General features: G+C 36.7%; 1 protein-coding gene across 1 annotated transcript; it reads right to left on the reverse strand.

Annotated features, from left to right (window-relative positions):
* Nucleotides 1-857: 857 nt before the first annotated feature.
* On the reverse strand, nt 858-21469 carry LOC137392023 (electron transfer flavoprotein subunit alpha, mitochondrial-like). Its single transcript, XM_068078609.1, has 9 exons — nt 21327-21469; nt 20879-21031; nt 20571-20735; nt 18738-18837; nt 15781-15888; nt 14030-14131; nt 11387-11538; nt 6175-6321; nt 858-1043 (listed from the first exon to the last, which is right to left on the reverse strand). The coding sequence occupies exons 1-9, from the start codon at nt 21366-21368 to the stop codon at nt 1014-1016; spliced, it is 999 nt and encodes a 332-aa protein (XP_067934710.1). The 5' UTR covers nt 21369-21469; the 3' UTR covers nt 858-1013.
* Between the last annotated feature and the right edge of the window lie 117 nt (nt 21470-21586).

Below are 21586 nucleotides of genomic sequence, written 5' to 3' on the forward strand. Positions count from 1 at the left end.
CCCAGCTAATTAGCTTACAGGCAATTTCATAATTGAAAAAATAATTAGCTTATTACAACGCAGCTGAGCAAGTTATAATCTTTCTAGCCAATTTCCCCGTTCAAGCTTTGCTAATCCTTAATTTCTTCAATATTACAGCTTTTTGGGGTAAATGTAAATGATATAGCGGAAAATTTGTGAATCCTAAAAAAATTGATGGGTCACTATTGGCGCATTTCTAGAGCACCCACTCAGGTGTGACATTGGCGAGGGAACGTTTATCTGCTGTTGCAGACAGTCATGGAGACACTGTTATCTAACAGCTGTTTGCACAGCTTGTTGATATACGTGTATCATCGTGTAGACTACATGCCAACAACTGCTACCGTACCAATACACTAACACGCCTATCAAGTCCGACAATCTGCTCGGTGAAGAATTTTTTCTCATCGAAAATCGTTAAAAATAAATTTATTAAGGAGCGGATAGTACCGCTGTAACAATAAAACTTCGGACCAAAACTATTTCAAATGCCTGAAACCAAGCGGCCATAGACATCTGTTTCCTACTATGTTATGTACATATAGATTCAAATAGCGAACCTACTCTCTGGCAGACTATGATAAATGTGAAATTTTTTTAAGGTCTCGGTCTGATATGCAATATAATATCCCTCGCAGATCTTTGCAAAAACTAAAACATAATATTTAACAAAAACCCTATCTTAGTTTCATCTCCTAACCTTGATTGACGGAAACCCCTAACTTGCTGTTTTGATATTTGTCAACTCTGTCGTATTAGAAATACATTCAAAAGAATACATTCTCAAAGTAGTAGCAACTTTCCTACAACTACAGCAACACTTGAAAGCAATCCAAGACATCTACAAAGGTGGTCTTCACACAGTAATACAGGATAACAAATTTCTAGTCTACAATATATTTCTCATCAAAATCACGAGAAAGTGCAATGAAGCATAACATAATACAGATTGTAACAGAATATCCGGAAGATTCCATCTACTTGACGCATCATCACAATTTCTCCGTCATCTCAGGTACAGCCTGCAACAGATATTACAATATCAATCAACGCTGCAAGCAATCGATAACTCAACCAAAACCTAAGCATTATTAAGAAACAATAAGAAAACTTGAACCCTTGAAAACTCGAAGGAAAGTTTATGCAAGTCTGGCAAACTGAGCTAGAATTCAAGTGCAAACGTGTTATGGCAGGAATAGCGCGAGACAAGAGGGGGTGCTCAGAACTAACAGACGAAACCACTCGTGTCTTTCCTGTCTCCGGAAAGGACAAGTGAATATGGATACATTTTCCTTGACCGTGGCCTGTTTAACTTGTTACAAGGAGTATTGAATTCTCATGACAAGCTTTATGATACGTCTCTAGTACAGTTATGCATCACCTAGCCGGATTCTACAGAGGAGAATACGGCAGCCATAGTTCATAGATAATGACCCCTGTTTGACCTTTATCATATCACCATTACTAACTGAAAGCTAGTCATCTTGACATAAGGCGACTGAAAATTTCTGAAAAGTGCTGCCTTGCATAAATCATTAAATAGAAGCGGCTGCTTCCTATAACCGTTTAAAAGTGTGAACATGGAGCTGACCAGCTTACGAACAAAGTCAGGTTTACAATTTATTTTCTTAATCATGAACTGCTGGCCTGCTGAGGTAGATATTACTCATTCTGGCACGACTAATGAAATAAATAGTGATATTATGGAGGCACACGTCCATTGTCGGAACACACCCTTCACTTGTCAGCATATTAACCTACCACTTAACTAATTAGGATAAACACTTGGAAAGGAAGTTGTGCGCTGCAACGGCAGCGTACCGGCTGCCAGGAAACCCTACACCCGACACGTGTGTCAGAGAGGAGATAGATTATTGACAGCCCTATTAAATTGACAAGTTTGAAGGTGAAATTTACAGGATAACCAGCCGGATGAGTGTGAAAACACCAATCCGCTGCTGTTTTGTTGATATAAACTCGAGCTACCCATCCAATATCTACACACAGCCCGACATAATGCCAGACATTGTCAGCGCTCTTAGGCAACGTAACCCTGGGGCATAAAAGGGGTGGCCAAAACACAAGTGTTATCCCAGAAGGCAGAGTTACAAGGCTTCCCAATAGAGCCACTTGACAACTTGTCAAGGACTCGCTAAGCCAACCACAGCATATTGTGGGCAAGATGGCTTCTCGCCGCCCCCTGTATAGCAGGTGAAAGCATTGTCACAAACACGGAGATGGCAGCTGAGCGGTGTGAATGCTACTCAAAGGTCCAAATAATTAAAATAATTATAATATTTGCGGTACAGCAACTCTGCATACGCGCACCAAACTCCGTGACCAATTCACTAAAGTGTCAGTGAAACCTTTAACAATATTTCATTGAAATCTTTTAGATCTGCTTAGAATTGCTTGTATAACAAAGGAAGGAATTATCTACTCTCAAATGACAATACTAGTCCGAGAACCTTGTAAGGCCACAAATTGTAGCAAGTCAGTAGTTTGTACATACGATTTATGCAACTTTATAAACCTGGCCAAATGACACAAACGCATGTATTCATAAAGCTACGCATAGAAGTATTCATAAAGCTATGCATAAAAATATTCATAAAGCTATGCATGAAAATATTCATAAAGCTATGCATAGAAGTTTTAATATAGCTATGCATAGATATATACATAACGCTTTGCATAGAATTATTCATAAAGCTATGCATAAAAATATTCATAAAGCTATGCATAGAAGTATTCCTAAAGCTATGCATAGATATATACATCAAGCTATGCATAGAAGTATTCATAAAGTTATGCATAGATGTATTTATATTAATAATGCTATGCATAGTTATATTCATAAAGCAAAGCTGTGCATAGATGTATTCATAAAGTTATGCATAGATGTATTTATAAAGCTATGCATAGAAGTGATCATAAAGCTTTGCATTGTTGTATTCATAAAGCTACAGACATAAATATCCATGAAGTTTTGCACAGAAGCTATCATAAAATAACCTAGAATATTCCTAAAAAAATTTCACATAGAAATACTCATCATGTTGTCAATAAAATGTTTTAATAAATACAACTGAGTGTTCATAAAGTTATCCAAAATAGTGTTCTTGAAGTTATCCAAAGACGTATTCATAAAATTATCCAAATAAGTATTCATAAAGTTATCCAAAGAAGTATTCATAAAGTTATCCAAAGAAGTATTCATAAAGTTATCCAAAAGGTATTCATAAAGTTATTTAAAAAAGTATTCATAAAGTTATTCAAAGAAGTATTCATAAAGTTATCAAAAGAAGTATTCACACCAATTTGTATGTATAAGAACTATAATGATTCATCTACAATTGCCATCTAGTGATTCATTCTGCTGCGTCTTGTACATCTCGCCAGTCAGTTGAAAAACATGAGAATTATAACATTAGTACAACTCTTAGCACAGGAGTATAATTTTATATAAATTCACTGTCTAATGTCAGTCAAGGTTCTGTGTTTGTTGCATCATCATTACAAATCGAGAAAACATATGAAATATTAAATGAGTGGAATTGGTAAAATAATTAAATTTACTGCTGTTTGAAAAACTATATTACACACTCAACAAATGGAATAACTATATATTACTGGACATCATATTATCGTACCATGTCGGATAGAGCCTGGGGGATATGTGAGAATCTGCGACACATTACGAGCTAGTGAAGAGTTCTACATAAACGGACATTATTGATTTCGTGGCAATCAGTAACAAATTTCAAGTTTAGAAGATCATGAGGACAAACGCTGCTACAGAACTGATGCTGAAACAGGAGCAGTTTAGGACAGTCTTATTCCAAGGACAATCTAACCTTTGACCCACATATCATCTCCTTATTACAACACAATATTGACTTAGCTAACAGCCCTAACATTTGCCTCAGGCTAAACAGCGAGTCCATAATACTTTGAAATGTTCTAACCAATTGATAGTCACCTTATTCACATTGCAACTCCTTAGCTTTGGTTAACGAAATAACCAAAGTTGAGCTTCTGGTTAATCTCTTACAGCCTAAACGCTTTCGGGCCATCATTTCAATATTCAACATTCATTTTGCTACTTCCAATATCTTTTTACCATTTCGCACACGATATTGAAATAGCAAAATGCTGGCACCTCCTCAGGCCTGTTGGTTAACGTTTCTTTAGAATAAAAAACACATAATCTCTGTAGATTAAAATTCTCTATTAAGCTTTGAGCTTCTTATGAAGAAAGCTGCAAGAAAATTTCTATAGATTTGCCTGCAGTGTCTAAAAATATGGTTCCATGTGCCGAATGTTTCAGCTGAAATCACAAAATATACAAAAATATTCAAAAACAAGAAAATATATGACCGAAACAAACAGAATTACGAAAGGACAAGAAATCAGGGACGATTTGCTTTCAATTGGCTGAACAAATTATTAGCGTGTTTTAGCGGCTTATATAGTCCGAGACTCATAAAAAGACATGTAAGAAAAATACCAATGCAATTCAACCTAGTAAATTTGATGCAACTGACTAGAAAAGGGTGCCATCTCTCGCGCAATCTAATCGGTTGCATTGTATTTACTATGTTGAACTGCGTCAGCATTTTTTTGCATCTTGCTGTATGTGTGTAGGACCAGAGTGATCAATCGCCAAAGTTGCTAAAAACGTTCTCACTAATAATTTGTTCAGCCAATTCAAAATGTTTTGTCGACAATTTCGGTGCACATGCACAGCTTTTGATAATTGTGTGAGTTGGCCGAATACTTTCGTGTTTCTGAATAATTTCGCACATTTCATAATTTCAGCCGAAACATTAAGCACGCGTGTCCGTGCCTTTATACTCGGACTATTATAACAAAAGGTAACACTAAACATTGCTTAGAAACTGATGAGTGAATAATTGCGGTTATAAAATCATAAATACGATTTGAAATAATAAAGTCAATAACAATGAATGTGAACTCTCGAAGTGACCTTCATAAAATAAACGCAGAGGAAAGAGCGATCAAGAAATGCACGTGTTTGCTAGACGGGTGAGGCACGTTATATTAATTTTGTTCACAGGCATCTCGCTCCGTAGAAGCTTTGACACTCAACAGCAAAGATTTGACGACGTCATAATGCCACAGCTAAGCAATCAACACTCGATAACCCAACACCACCTGAACTTCATCTATAGCAAAAGGATTTTGCACTACAGACAGATCACTGAATGCGTGGTCATACGTGCATTACACGTGGTCATACGTGCATTACACGTCATGCGTTCTCATTGCGCGTCTCAGTATGGGTGCAATAAGAAGTGTGTATAATGCTTTATGAACAATTAAAATGCATATATAATACTACACGCGCGAGCAATGTCTTGATTGATATCCAGGTATGCATGTCAAACTTGTTAACTTTTTAATACAACAGAAACATGCATATTGCAGAACGAATTATGAAATACACGCAGCTTCTAAAATATCAAAACCAAATTTGGGGGTAGCTCGAGCTGAGCGATAGACCTCCTGTTTTCCTTATCATTCCATCTTTCACTAGATCAGCCAGCTGTGAACTAAATTTGCTCACCGCACCAACACACCTTCAACCTATTCAGAAATCTTAACATATTGAAATGCTGTACCTCCGTATACGGTCTTTCGATTGAAATACATTTACAAAAACTAAATCTTTACTAGAAAAATAGGTGTGTCCATCCGAAACCACAGGTGGATGCTGGAAAAAGATTCGAGATTCGAACTCGAACATTCAGACACTACAAACCTGCACCACTCAATCACCTCTTCGCACTTTGGAATAATTGTATGCATAGTTATTACACCTGATGATCTCTCACAGCGCACTGAACTACCAGGGTGCTAGTTTTGCAAAAATAAATAGAAACAATAAAATCAAGGTTTTCCTTCCATTATTAGATCGTTCTATCAAGTACTACAGTACTTTATAGGGTCAAAGGTCAACGTTGAAACCTCGTTATGACCCAGTCAATAAAACAAAGATAATCAATCCCAAGGTCTAACAACCGTCCTCGCAGCAATACGACTGATGGAGTTTATGTGGTTAACACTGTTAAGTGTTATCAAAGAGCTCAGCAAAATAAGTCAGCGGAAAAAAACTTCTCGAGAACCAACCTTGAAAAGGTCAGCAACGAGACCGTAGTCAGCAACTTGGAATATGGGAGCTTCGGGGTCCTTATTAATAGCGACAATAGCCTTGCTGTCCTTCATACCTGCCAGGTGCTGAATGGCTCCCGAGATGCCGACAGCGATGTAGAGTTTCTGTAACGATGAGTGAACATGTTACAATAAAACAATGTGCAAGCCGCAGGGCGGCTGTGATATCCTACACATTTGACACCATTTTATCGCCTTTTAGAACATTTTAAATATGCCTAGCTAATGACTAAAACTATATACGAAACTAACATGGAAGCAAACAAGGCACTAACAAAATTGAGCGACTGCTATTGAAATTTGAAGTAATTTGAAAGTAAATTAAGATATATAGTAAGAATTTTGAAACCCTAATATGTGATAAGTTCCAAAACATAAGACTCCAGAGAGCTGAATTTTGGTGTGTCGATAAGATACCGCGGGAGATTACATAATTTTTACCACTTGCAACTTCGAAAGCATTTCACATATGATACAAGGACCTTTTAAAAATGACAAATTGAATACTTCACCTTAAAAAACGATACTGCAAAAATACTCATAGAAGTAATAATCAACAGGTGTACATTACATGACATTGACTACAAAGGTTGGCTAAGCTGATGGTCATTCTATAGCAGATAAATGCGAAGTTGTCTGACTGTAAAAACGATGTCAGATAACTCCAAATTTTGGCTAGTGCTCATAGTAACATTAGCTAACACATAAAAATGGAGCATTTGATGTAGAATAATTAAAGGCATGCTGCAGTTACCATCAGACATGGATGTGAGGACTCAACCAGAATAACAATTTTAAATGGGCGACTAATTTTCCAAAAATCCACACAAATAACAGTAAATAACAACCTACAATTTTTATTGAGCAAGTACTCTGAAAACAAAATGTCACTTGGCTCATTATCAAATGTAATAGATCTCTAGTATATTAAAATGTTGTCAACATGAGTTAGTTTATTTGTTATAATAGAGAACATCTTATATTAATATGACAAGTTTCAAATTGTCTTTATTAGACTAAACAAGCAAGAAGTAGGAAAGCCTTTGTCACCATACTGGTGCATTTGATTCTCGACAACACCCTACCACATCATTCACAAAACTATAAAGCTGAATAATGAATATTATATTATTTATATAGTATACCGACGATGTACTGAATACCACAAATATGTAAAGAGTAGAGCCTTGAAAATAAGCCCTTATGCAAAGGTAGAACTTTAGAGGATGACTCATGGTCGTCTTCACGACTGAACCCATTCAATGCCAAGCCTACACTTCTGCCCACATGTCTTTAACGTAAATCAACAATAAAAAATATTTTTTTAAATTATTATTTTTATTAACTTGGTTGCATTTTGTAAATAATTTTAGCTTTCACAAGTTTTATATAATGCATTCGTTTTGATGCTATGTGTAATTACCCGCAGTAAGAGAGTCATAAATTTTTGGGTTATAAAAATTAATTACAATTTACATTGTACTTTTATAAGAATGTTGGCTCCATGCCAACATTTCACTCCGAAGTAAACCTTACAATGAATTAACTTCATTCGTAGAAGTCTGACTGTAGAAGGTCCTTCTTTGTTACAAAAGGGCATATCTGTACTGCCCTAAGCAAGCAAAACGCCCTATCTGACAAGTTTTTCAAAATTCACTTTTTTGTGCTTATATGCAAGTTAGGTTGAGATCTAACATGTCCCGAAAGTTCATATTTCTGAGACCACCAGAAATAGCGCTTTTCACTGTGCAAAACGCCCTATTCACATTTACCCCACCTAAAGTGGCAATCAAAATGCCCTATCTACAGATAGGGCGTTTTGATTGGCCTGAACATACACAAAGTTGGGCATGATGACCAGCATTATGTAATCACATAGTATATAAACAAAGGGAAACAAAACTGAAGCAGAAATATTTTGTTGTTTCTAAGGCAGCTTTTACAAACTAGTGCACTTCTAAGAGCTCAATACTATTGCTATATTTTTTATCATAAAATATTTATTATAACCAGACAATCTCTAAGTGACATAAGTCTAGATCCTAAAATCTGACTCTGAGATTTGATGAGAAGTTTGTTTTAATTACACGTCCATGGAAAGGTTTTGCTTTCTTAAAATACTGACATTATTGCACTCAACTGTTTGTTTTAAATTATTTTCAATAAAAACACTTGATCATATTAACAGCACTTTTTTACTTACTCCTTTCATTTCACAACATCAGGTTTGAATGAGACTTAGATCTTTGATCATCTCTTAACTTTTGAGCTTACAGTTATTACAGGGCTTTAATCCATGTGTTGGCTAGATGAGTAATAATAATTGCCACACTTATCCTTTTGTTGACTGGATTAATATCAAGATTGAAACTTGTAATCCCTAGATAATCCAGTCATAGCAAATTGCCTTGTGGCAAAGTAACAATGAAGAACCAGACCAATTAAGCAATCAAAACGCTTTATCTGTCGTGATCGGGCGTTTTGATTGCCTAGTGCCAGCATAATAAATTGTAAATTTAGGCAATCGAAATGCCCTAAGTGAAACAACTCTTTGATTTTGAATCTTAACAAAAAATTTTTCTGCTAAAGATTGTTGGGTATCTCACCACAATAAATCAGAAAAAATAATTGAAATACTGCTAATACTGATGCCAGGCTCAACTAAAACACGTTTGTGCTTGTACTGAACAATTTACAAAAATCAAGAGGACGTTTCGTTTGCTCAGGGCAGTGTACCTATGAGTACCTGCACAAGAGTTGTACGTCGTGCGATGTTCAAATATGAATATTAGGATAAATCTCCGTTATCTGGACAAATAAAATGAAACCCATTTTTATTATTACCCTATCTTAGCAATCAAGGGAAGACAATTACAAAGTATTGAAGTTTTGATATCAGGACCAGCTTGATTAAAAAGGCTCGGTAAGTTTCAGCATAAAATATTGAATAACTCTAATCTTGGACTATCATAAATATATTTCTACTCTGGCCACACCAAAAGTGAAAGAACCAAGTATAACCATGGTTGCGCCTTGTAATTAACATATAACCAACACATGCCGGTAAATAGCTAAAGCCAGCAATTCAATAGCTGAAGGTGATTATTTATCCAAACGTTCAGACAGAAGGCTATTGCTATAGTCACAATCACAAGATAGACCATGTCGAATCTATCACAATTGCGACCCTCATGCAAATAATGGAAAGATATTTGTGATCAATAAACGATTATGCTAATGTGAACCAACTCTTTAAATTATAATACATATTATAATACATATTATAATACATATTAAAATCAATATTATTTTCTGACAGCATACAATAGAGCTACTGAGTTGTAGCTGAGCCTTTTATTTTCGAGTACACCAGCACATAATAGCCTAACAAATAAACAACGCTGCCTCAGGTATAAACAGAGTCACCACATATAGCAAACTACAAGATATTAATCTATACCTAAACTGATAGTTCACTTTCCCTGTTGTGATGTACAAGTCTGGTCGTACTAGTTGACTGTTTAACACAAAAAATTATGACAAATACATTGATAAACTTGTACAGTAGAAAGATCTCTTTATATTTCACATTTTAAAACAAATTTTGCAAATAATTAAAAAGCTAGTTTGAACTATAGCATGCTGCCAACTGCTACCTGTGGATACTTCATACACCATACATTACTATCACCGGAAACTGTTAACCGAGATCCTTAACAGTGTTAGTCATGTGATAATGCTAAGGCTTGGTTTAAATGTTCATATCTTTTAAAGGTTGACTTGCAACAAAATTCACATTACAGTTATTTAGTATCATAAGATTCACTATATCTTACTCTGTTGTGTTGTAGGGGCAAAATATATGGGAATGTGATTACAAGCTCTTAAAAGCTAAAAAACGAACAGTTAATCGCAGCCACACGAGACCGCCGTAGTTTGGATTCTCTTTCCGAAACGACTCAAATGTGACGCATTTGTGAGAGATGGTTTCTGTTTACACTTTCATGCAACCTTATTCGTCGAAATATTTTCACAAATATACTTCACGCATTCAATAAAACCATGTCTAATGTTCTTACGCGTCTGTTTTATCGTCATTGTAATGCTGTCACTTTTAGCAGTGATATCTTATAACTTACCGTACAAATTCATTTAACTTTTTAACCTTACCTCGAAGGAGTACATATCATTGTCTGATAATCATGACGAGTCTGTTGGTCACCTGTGATAATCGAAAAGTGCTGCAAAAATTATTTACGAAGTATTGGGTCACATGATCAGATTACAACTTGCCGATTAGACCAGGCCGAAACAAAACTGTAAAGTAGCGAGCATCTATATTTGATAGGGGTCTTCGACAAAACCCGAAGTGTTTGTCATAAACTAGTACGACGATAAGTTTTATATTGAGCTTTGTATTGGCCTTTCAATTCACATGAGAAAATACGTGACAAGACGATAACCAAATTTCGTGGCTACGTCATCGAAATAAAGAGATTCCAATCTACGGCGGCTTTTTGTTTTTGAGCTTTTAAGAGCTTGTAAGCACAATTCCACATATTTGGCACTTACAACACAACAGAGTAAGACATGGTGAATCTTTTGATACCAAATAACTGTAATGTGAATTTTGTTGCAAGTCAACCTTTAAGGGATATTCTGAATTGACCAATCAGATAAACAGACCTATGTTTCAGACAGGCTGACTAGCAAAATAAACAGTCAGCATGATATATTGCTCTGAAAAACTAAGGGGTACAATAATACACTCCAAGTCATCGCACGAACAGCTAGCATTTGGCCACAGAATTAAATGAATGACAACATCAAAGCTAACTCCTTCGCTGAGGACTGCAACCTACCGTATATTTTGGCATATAAGACAAACCTTAAAGCCAAAAAATCACCACTAAAAATTTGGGGTCACCTTATACAACCGATAGATGATAAATTCCTAAAAATTTGCTCCAATTTTGTCACTCGTCTTATCTGATGGTCGCCTGATATGCCGAAATATATGGTAGATAAAAACTTTCGCAAATTACTAATAATTTCCATGAAATTATCAACAGTTTTCCTGCTCATAACAATCATAGAGTTTCAACAAATTCTGGCTGACATCCCCAGCTGATCAAGCAGTCTAATCACAGAACTGCTGCTATAAACATACCGGAGCCACAATTTTGCCTGTCTGCCCGACTTGCATATCATTTGGCACGAACCCAGCATCGACAGCTGCTCGTGATGCCCCAACGGCAGCGTTGAGTTTACTAGCGAGCGCATAAAGAAGCTCAAAGTTGTCTCCACTCTTCATTCCACGTCCTGCGAATACAGCAAATATTTCTTAATCTCAGATCTGATACGAGGAATCTGATAGTCATAACATGATAGCTCAGTTATCAGTCAACCTACAAGAATTCTATGTGAAGACATAATTCAATAGAACTGTATGTCTCAGTTTCAAGACTGGTACAGACTATATCCCAGTATATCGATGCTAATCCCAAAATACTTCGGTGATCGCCCATGATAACAATGTTCACACTATTACAAACCCATCCGTGTTTACATCAGCGTTCTCTTTATACAAGGAGTTCAATGAAATGATGAAATGCTAGTCCCGCAGCAACTGTCATGGAAGACAATATAGATTAAGCGATTGGCGACAGTCAATCATCATCCAGTGGATATTCATTGAACTATCGAGAAGGTTTGACAGCTCCAGTCTTTCCTGACACATCTACATTGCCTCAAGGATGCCATCAGTTTATGGTGTACATAGTGGACCAATAATCGCCGAAAGGACAACTCCAATATACGGCAATATAGTATGAACCAGCCTTTAAGTAGAACTTTGAGATGCTTTAAGAAGTAATACTTTATCATAAAAAATTATTTATGTCCAAACTAAAATTGGATCTTCCTATCCTCCTGTATTTTTGGCGATGATGCGTTCAATTAGTAACATTGCTCATTCTCACTGCTGCCAGTACAATTGTTCATTAAAACTTTGACAGCAGCAGATAACATTACAGATTGCGGTTTGAATAATATTTTTGTGTAATTTCGGCTAAATACCAGGCTTTATAAACATTTTCAAGTCATGAAAATGAACAAAAAGATTTGCGATCTTCGCAAGATATCGACTAGTGCAACACTATATACTTACGGTATATTAAAATCGCTCGTTTTATGAACAACATTATCGAAAGATTACCCACTCAAATTTCTTATTCATGAAAGTAGAACATGCATTAATAGGTGTTAAACATATGAAAATAATATTTTTTAATAATAATAAAAATTTGTACATTCTCAATTTATGTACATGTAGAAGAATTCTTGTTAGCAAGGCACTCCACGAGATGATATTCACAAGCCGATTAGTGTTATTCTATAACCACTGCTCAAGACGTATGAAGGCCGTACAAATACATACAATGCACACTTTTCGATATTTGTGGAATCTGCCTCAACCTTGCATTATCATTGAGTATCGATAACCTTTTAGAGTGGCGACAAGATGGGAGCAATGTATAATGGCAGCCAATAGAAATGCTTTAGTCTCGCGTTCATGTATTGGTTAATCATAGATATTGACACAGTAATTCATCCGTCTAGGTTTTGTCGACAAAATGACCTCCATATGTCGCAGGTTGGAGCTTGCATCGCAAATTTCTTCGTCTCCAAAACTAGATTTTTGTTTTTTGGACAGCGGAATTTTTGTTGAATAGGTGCAATCTTAAAATGCTGTCAGTTGCCTTTTAAATTTATTTCGCAAAAAAAGTAGCTGTTTTAATATCTCGAGTGTAGCTAAAAGTCAATCAATCTTGCATACTGGTATTTTGGTTTATAATATTTAACAAAGTTTCGCAAAAACCAAATTGAAAATTGCTTAATGTTAAACGGTGCATATTTTATAAACAACAATAATAGAATATGGAATATGAATGAATATTGAGCTTTTAAACAAAAGAAGATATGTCCTTATAGAGTAGTACCTTGAGATATCAGTGCCGGGGCCGAGCTTGAATTCCAAAAAATTTGTATTACAAACAGATATTTCCCATTTAAAATAAAGGAAATAAATTTAATCTGTTCTAACCCTTTGAAGCATCAAATCCATCTCATAATAACTTGCGTAACTATCAATATATGTGTACAGTACAGTATAATTGATTGTGAAGCACCATTATAACTAAATGTCAAAAATACACGAAATGAGTTATTATTACATCCAAAATGAATACACTGTAATGTATTCTTGATTCAAGATGGATGACTACACTAGCAAGAATACTTTGATTTGGCCGATTTTTACGATATTCCAAAAGTGCAGCAGGCTAGTGTCATCATTAAATATGTCGTTAGTAGTCTTCTCTATTGGAGAAGACCAGGGGTCCCAGTGGTATATACAAAATTTCATTAAATATGATATGGTTTGTGGCCCAATGATCAAACGATGCTCACAATCCAATTGAGAAGAATATGGCTATACAATTTAGTGAGAAATTCCTGAGCTGGAAGCTATGGCCTTTCGACTAACCGCCACTTAAACCAAGCTTGTGTTTCAAAAATTTATTTTGGATTTCAAGCAAAACTTCAGCTCGTATCTTAAGGCACCACTGAACAATGCGGTTTAAACCATACCAATCAGTCTTGCAGATGTACTCTGACTGGTTGCATAATCGTAACCATACAACTTCGGTGATTCTATAAACCCATTTAACTAAGCATGACAATAAGTGCAAAAATGGACAATGCGTGTTTATAGCATCTCGAGAAATCATGATTGTTTGGTGAGAAGAAATACCTCCTGAGACGACAATGTCAGCGCTTGTCAGCTCTGGCCTGTCACTCTTGCTCAACTCCTGACCCTCAAATGTTGATAAATCATTCTTGACATCTGGCGCAACTGAAACATCACTTGCTCATGATAGTCCCATTCTAATTAAACCTGCTTGCCTCTGCTATACTGCAAAGAGCCCTGCACACATATGTCATACTCCAATGACACCTGTATACATCTGTCATACTCCAATGACACCTGCACATGCTTGCCACTGGAACCTTACATAGGCCCATTTTACACGCTGATTAAACCCGCCCAAAATTGTCACATATTAGACAAAGATGAATACATGCCTGTAACATTTAAACATCACCTTTCCAACTCAGCTTGCATCTGCTCTGTTAAAGCCAGTACCTACTGGCCACACCTTGGTGCCACATGCACATGTCTAGAAAGTGCCCCTCAGTTTATGTGAACACCTTATCATACAATTGATGACATATTTAAGGTCATTGGCAACAATTTACCCATATAACAAAAACCATATCAAAATACTTCAACTGCAAAAATATCTCAACCTCCTGAGATAATTTGTGAGATCCAAGTGTTACGTCTTAGACCAGCATTAAGATGGAGAACACCAGACATTCTATGCGGTATTGTTTACTCTACACTAAACCAGTTCTACTAATAAATTGAAATAAACTCTATATCTGATATTTTAATTTTTTAACATTTACCCGCATAGTTTGTTTCTAAATAGTTTTACCTGGGAGCAAAGTCTAATGCTTCAAAGCACAGTCTAAAGCTCCGAAACACATACATACGTGAAAGTTTAAAACAGAGTGTTTTATGAGTTAGTTTTAGAAATAGTTACACATACTGTGTGAGCAATCACTCGAACGTTGAGTATGTCTGCTAGCAGAAGCTGTGTGTATTTTTAAAAGCATTGTTGTACAAATATTGTCTCTGTGATCTTAGCTGGACATGTCTGGGTACAGGCTAAGGAACCTCAATGATTGGAGACATGCCCAGTTGCAGAGAGCAATTTAAGGGTGGATGTCATTACTGTCACCACCAGTGGATGCTTTGGGACTTGAACCCCAAACTGTTGTTGACAGGTCGGGTGGTCTAGACTACTGGCTTACACACCCTAAACTGTTGTTGACAGGTCGGGTGGTCTAGACTACTGGCTTACACAACCTCAAACTGTTGTTGACAGGTTGGGTGGTCTAGATTACTGGCTTACACAACCTCAAACTGTTGTTGACAGGCCATGTGGTCTACACTACTGGCTTACACAACCTCAAACTGTTGTTGACAAGTCGGGTGGTCTAGACCACTGGCTTACACAACCTCAAACTGTTGTTGACAAGTCGGGTGGTCTAGACTACTGACTTACACAACCCCAAATTGTTGCTGACAAGTCGGGTGGTCTAGATTACTGGCTTACACACCCCCAAACTGCTGTTGACAAGTCGGGTGGTCTAGATTACTGGCTTACACAACCCCAAACTGTTGTTGGCAGGCTGGGTAGTCTAGACTACTGGCTTACACAACCCCAAACTGTTGTTGACTGGTTGGGTAGTCTATACCACTACCTTACACAACCCCAAACTGTTGTTGACGGGTCGAGTGATCTAGATTACTGGCTTACACATAATATACATCAAGAGACAATCAATTTTCAACCCGATAAACAATAATCGCATTCATAATTGTCCATATTTGATCAATGAGTATTACCATTACCCAATACTTTGAATACTTACAGGTTTCGGAGGCAGCGCTGCCACCAGACTCTGCAGGAGGAAAAGCAGTGGCTCTGACCGTGACTATTTTGATAGGGTCCTTGTGTTTCAAGGTCATAATAGCATTGCCTAGACAACCACCAAATACAGGCATTATATAGAGCAGCTCGTGACAAGTTGATTGCTGAACTAGTGGCACAAATTCTAAATGGAAGTTGCAGAGAATAGCAACTGGTTTCTAACAATCAATGTATCCGACTAGACTTAACTCTTTCGCTACCAGATTTAATTTAATTCTACATACTCAGTGTGGAGACTTTTACATCCCGCTTATAGTTACTTGGGGTTGCTTGAAGAAGGAATGTTTCACTGCTAGTCTTTGTTATATTTAGACTACCTTTGTTTAATAACATTGTTCTGTAGTAAACACTGTTTCCAGTACTAAGGCTTGTAAATTAACTGTTTCCAGTACTAAGGCTTCCAATTAACTGGCTTTGAAGTCGGTTGACTTATTTGAATTTTAAGATACAATGCAACGGGCCAACGCAACGGGCCAACAGTAAAAACATAGAATTCACCACCAACGCTCATAGGTGTGTTTGAAAAGGTTTCTACACTCCCACTTAAATTTGCAAAAATTTACAACCAGTAAATAATATATAATTAATATCAGGATAAATCAAGGCTATTGTAATATATAATGTAACATACATAATGCAATATGTAAGCATGAAATATTCTAATTTTTGCTCAGCGCTCGTAATTCTGATCAATTTTTGAACGGGCCTGTCTACGGTAACTCTGGGGTGCCTCCCACTTTGATATTTCGTTGGGGTGCCTCCCACTTTGGCTGGTTCTCTGGTGGTTTCGCTGGGGGTCGATCATTTGCCATCAGGGGGGAGTTCTGGATCTCAGCCTGTTCATTTATTAAAGAGTGATAATCATGGAAATTAGCTTCCCTATCCTCATTCCTCTCTAACTGTCTGCTAAGATTCACCCATTTTGTTTTCATCCATCGCGGAAGTACTCTGGCTATTTTCTCTATCTCATCAATGTCGTTGAGGGCTTCCAGTTTTGTCACTGAAACCATGGCACTTTTGATTTGTGACAGGAAGTCTGCATACTTGCGTAACTGGTTACCATCTGTCGCACCAATGTTTGGCCAATTTTCTAACTTTGTTCGCATAGCACGAGCTATGCTGCTATCCTTACCATACCTTCTTCTCAGTTGCTTGCGGGCATCCTTATATGCAGCTTCCGAGTTGAGTGTAAAGTAGCCTGATATGCAGTCTTTAGCTTCTCCACTCACATATTTTTTCAAATACCTAAGCGGCTCTTTGCCTGCAAGGCCTTCAGCTTCTATATAACCTTCAAAATCAATCTCCCAGTCATTAAACTTTAGTGGGTTCGCGGTGAAAATGCTGGGTTCCAGAGCTGTGCGTTTAGTGCTTTTCATTGTTGTGACAAGGCATTGTGCAAGCTGTTGAATGGGTTCAAGGTCATTATGTGTTTTTGACTTGACATCTAGATTGCCAGGGTTAGGTTCCCTCGGTTGTGGTAGGTCAACTGGACTATGCGACCTGAGCTCATCTGATTGCAACTGCTGAAGTGTGAGACCATGAATCTGGACTGCAGGCCTGCGAGAAATGATTCGTGTGGAAGGCGGAGGTTGAGGTGAACGTGCAGTGCCAGGCTCTAGCCTTTTTCTTGTAGTGCCTTCTGTTATATCCGTTGTAACGCGATTCTCAGGCTTTGTTGGTGTACTGGTAACTGAACTGTGTGGAGATTGTAATGAAAGAACTGAAATAGGTGCTAATCTCTGCCTGCTTCGCTTTCTCTCATACAGCCTCATTTTTTCCTCCAGCTGCTTCCTCATCTCTTGCATTGCTGCTTCTTCATCTTGCAGCTCTTTCTCTTCATCTTGTTGAACTTCCAATTGCTCTCTTCTTTGCTGTAAGTGTTGCTCCACAGTTTGAAGCTCACTAATATGCTCAGTGTACATACTTGTAACAGTTGTATCAACTTTATTATCAGAAATAACTTGCAATTCCTCATACATTGAATCAAATTGATTAAGAAACTCATTTAGCTCTGTCACATCATTTTGTAGCGTTTCAATATATAAGGAATTGCAAGTTATTTCTGACAATAAAGTTTTTGTACTCAGTAAAACTCAGTAAAACCTAATATTTGCCGATTGTGCATATAAATTGTCCTAACTTCTGACTCTCACGGCTTATGAAAAATATTTTGATACCAAATTAATCAGCATAAAATTGTACATCTGCTAATGCCATTTAAAAAGGCTACAAATGTGCTGCAACATGAGCTTGGACCTTTTCAGCCCATTTCACTAGTATCGTGAGCATATTCTGGGTCGGTTTACTTATCAATATTATTATAGATTACGACATTATTATTACTGTTAAAAATTAAATAATCACTGTCAGTAGTATTGTCGTTCAATAAAAAGTCACCCAAAATCCATTGATCTATAATTAGTGAAACCTCTGTAACTGAAATGCGTCTGACAAGACTGGTAATTGCTAAAAAGAAATTCGCGATAGGAGGTAAAGTTTTTGCAACATGTAGCTAAACTCAGGGTGGAATGTAAACAAATTTTTGATTGACCCAACACAGGCAGATGATCGTTTCCTTTCATTTATGTACAGATACGATAGGATAATTAATTAACTACTCACTAATCCGAAACGTTTTGCACGATGCTAACTGAAGTCGCACCATGGACTTTTGGCCATTACAAATGCTGTGCCGAGCAGCAACACACGGCTTACGGTACGCATTCAGTTAAAAACAGATTATCCATGTGCTGTAAAGTAGGACTAAGGTTCTTAGAGGTTGTAAGGTAACACGAGACATATCCATATATAGTAGAGACAATGGAGGAAGTATAGTAACAGCAGTTGTATACAAACTATATAAAGGTTTCATGTAATTCCTTTTGCTACTGTACATACCGGCATAAATAGGTCTGACGAACGTATCAGGGGCTTCAATACCGATAATGTCAGATATCGCACTGATATCTAACTGCGCTGCCACTCGGGGAAGAACATTCTAGAAAAGTAATTATATTCATACAGCGTATAGTCAAACCTCTACTTACGATAACCTAGATATCAATTTCCCAACAAACCATGTCAAACTTGTGCAAATATTGGACTCTACAATCAAGGCAATTTTCAACATGGTTTCCAAGTTTCTGGAAACATTGAAGTTTTGTTTGTGAAAGTAAGGAGGCTGCTAGAGATTGAAAGAAAAATTTAAATAATTCTCATAATATTTAGTTATATATGTAAATAAATATGAGCTTGATCTAGTCAGAAATAAGGTTTCATGGAGTATCTCTATCCCACCTCTACCCCTGAGCCTACACTTCTACAACCCAAGACTTCTTATATGTCTTAAGTAGAGGTAGAATACAAACATCTTTGTATTTATTTCCACTTTATTAATTAAGTTCTAAACATATAATTTATTCAGTTTACATTAGATACAAAATATAAAAAATTTATTTATCATGTCCAATTACTTGCAGTGTTTGTTAGGTAGTTGCCATAGTGTTTTAGCTGCAGAGTATAAATTAATCGAATTATAGCATATTCTTATGGGAAAACTTGCTTGAACACTTCATGGTTTTAACACACAAAGGACAACTCAGAACAAATTTTTGATTATTGATTGTTGAACAAATTAATGATCAAAAACGTTTCAATAAAACCCGTAGCAATGAAGCAATACCTAGTCTGTGATCTCTCCAGGATCTCGTATGATGTCTGCTTAGCTTAGGCTAATAAAAAACATGCAAAGCAGAAGCTGTCCAAGTTTTTTATTAGCTTTTTTTCACAAACAATGGCTCTGTTCTCTTGTCTGAACATGTCTGAGTTCAGTGGAGGGAACTTCGACGACTGGAGACATGCCCAGTGACAGAAAGTAATTTAAAGGGTGTCATATCCGGCACCATCAGTGCCTTTTTTGGGAGTTGAACCCAAACCTGTTATTTGCAAATCAGGATTTATAGACCACAGGTGATATTTTACCTGGTATTACATAGTACTATCTTATACAACACCAACTCACTGGATAGCCTGTGAAGAGTAAATGTTACCTAAACTGTTTATCATTGTTATCACATAGCGAATGACTGCTTAGTCTATATATATATTTCTCAAAGTCCGTGTGTTGGAAATTCGTGTGTTGGAAATCCGGCTGTAGCTATTATTAGAACAGCTGAGCTGGACAACAATGCAGACTCAAAGTCATGGCTTACCGTCATTGGAAGCCTAACCTTATTAATTAGCTTAGTGGAGTTTTCCATTGGCAATATGCCAAGCTACTAGCTTGAAAGGTACAGTTGTTTGGCAAAGTTTTAAAACCTTTACAGTTTTTTTTTCTTAATTTGTTTCAACTACACAACACACTTCTTTCATGATATGTACTTTGAAAGTTATAATGGCAAATGTTGTTATATGTTAAATACAAATCAATTTCTGGTCCAAAGACTCTTCTATTACATGGGCAACACCGGGTGGCACAGCTGGTAAATATATAAATTATGGTATGTATTTTATTACACAAATTACATACATAAATTACATAAAAGTCCAACTGCTCAAACATTAACCCTTGTAACCTAAATGTGTTATAATTGTCACATTTAGCCGCTGTTGAAGTTATTGTTTTCAGCTTGGTATTAATACTTAATGCTTAAAAGTACGCTACCATCATTGGCCCGTTGGCTGTCAATATTAACAACTTAGAAAGAGCTTATGGAAGTACAGAAACTCTACCTTGCCAAAGGCAGATGCATTAGAGAAAATGTGGGTGAAGTTAAACTGTTTCTGAGCCTCAACAATCAGTGGCGCCATAGATTCTGCAAGAAAACCTTTGAACATTGGATTGTCGGCAACCAAAACTTTCCCAACTCCTGATATAGTGCTTACTTCCTCTGCTACCTACAATATATTTCATATTTTGCTCATGTTATGCTTGATGAGTGTATCCAATTATTATCCAACATCTCAAACCTAACATTTGCAAACAGAAACAGAAATTAAATCCTTTGTATCACACAACAAAATGCTAAGCAATCTCTCACCTTTGCACATCCTGTGCCAGCGACTAGACATGTGACATCGCCGCCCACTTTGGATGCAGCAGTGAGAGTATTCAGCGTTGAGCCAGAAAGGTTTTCATTGTCATGCTCACAAACAACTAGTGTACTGTTGCTAAACCTCGGTACTGAAGAGGTCTGTCAACATAAACAGATATAACCATTAATGTACCAGTGTTAAAACTATGGAAAGCAAGCGATGCCATTATGAGAAAGAACACGAGTTAGTTCCTATTATTATTTTACGATAGGTTTCTCACACGTTGTTTTAAAAAAGCAAATAACACTAGACTCCGTTAAAAATGCGACTCGTGATTATGTAACTTATGCAATTGAAGATATAAATAGTTGGCGTTATCGAAGAAATCTAGAAATATAAGATAGCATGCATTTAAAAAACCTTCGTTCTTCAAATCAAAACTTAATATCTCACCAGATTTCGGTGCAACGCCAACGAACGTTTTAAAGCATGCATTTTAAATAGATTAAACTGAATAAAAAAAGTTCCTCTATGCAAAAATATTAAAAACGACTTAGAACAATGTGTCGTCAAGTGTTAAAGGTTGTTAGTTTATGCGTCAACAGAACTGACCGATTGGCCAAAAATCGTGTTTTCATAGATGTTATACTAAGTTAAAACGCCGCCTAAATGAGGCGAAACGTTTTTTGTCAAAGGACAATAAATCGATTTGT

This window comes from Watersipora subatra, chromosome 3 (genome assembly GCF_963576615.1).
Source record: "Watersipora subatra chromosome 3, tzWatSuba1.1, whole genome shotgun sequence".
NCBI lineage: Eukaryota > Metazoa > Bryozoa > Gymnolaemata > Cheilostomatida > Watersiporidae > Watersipora > Watersipora subatra.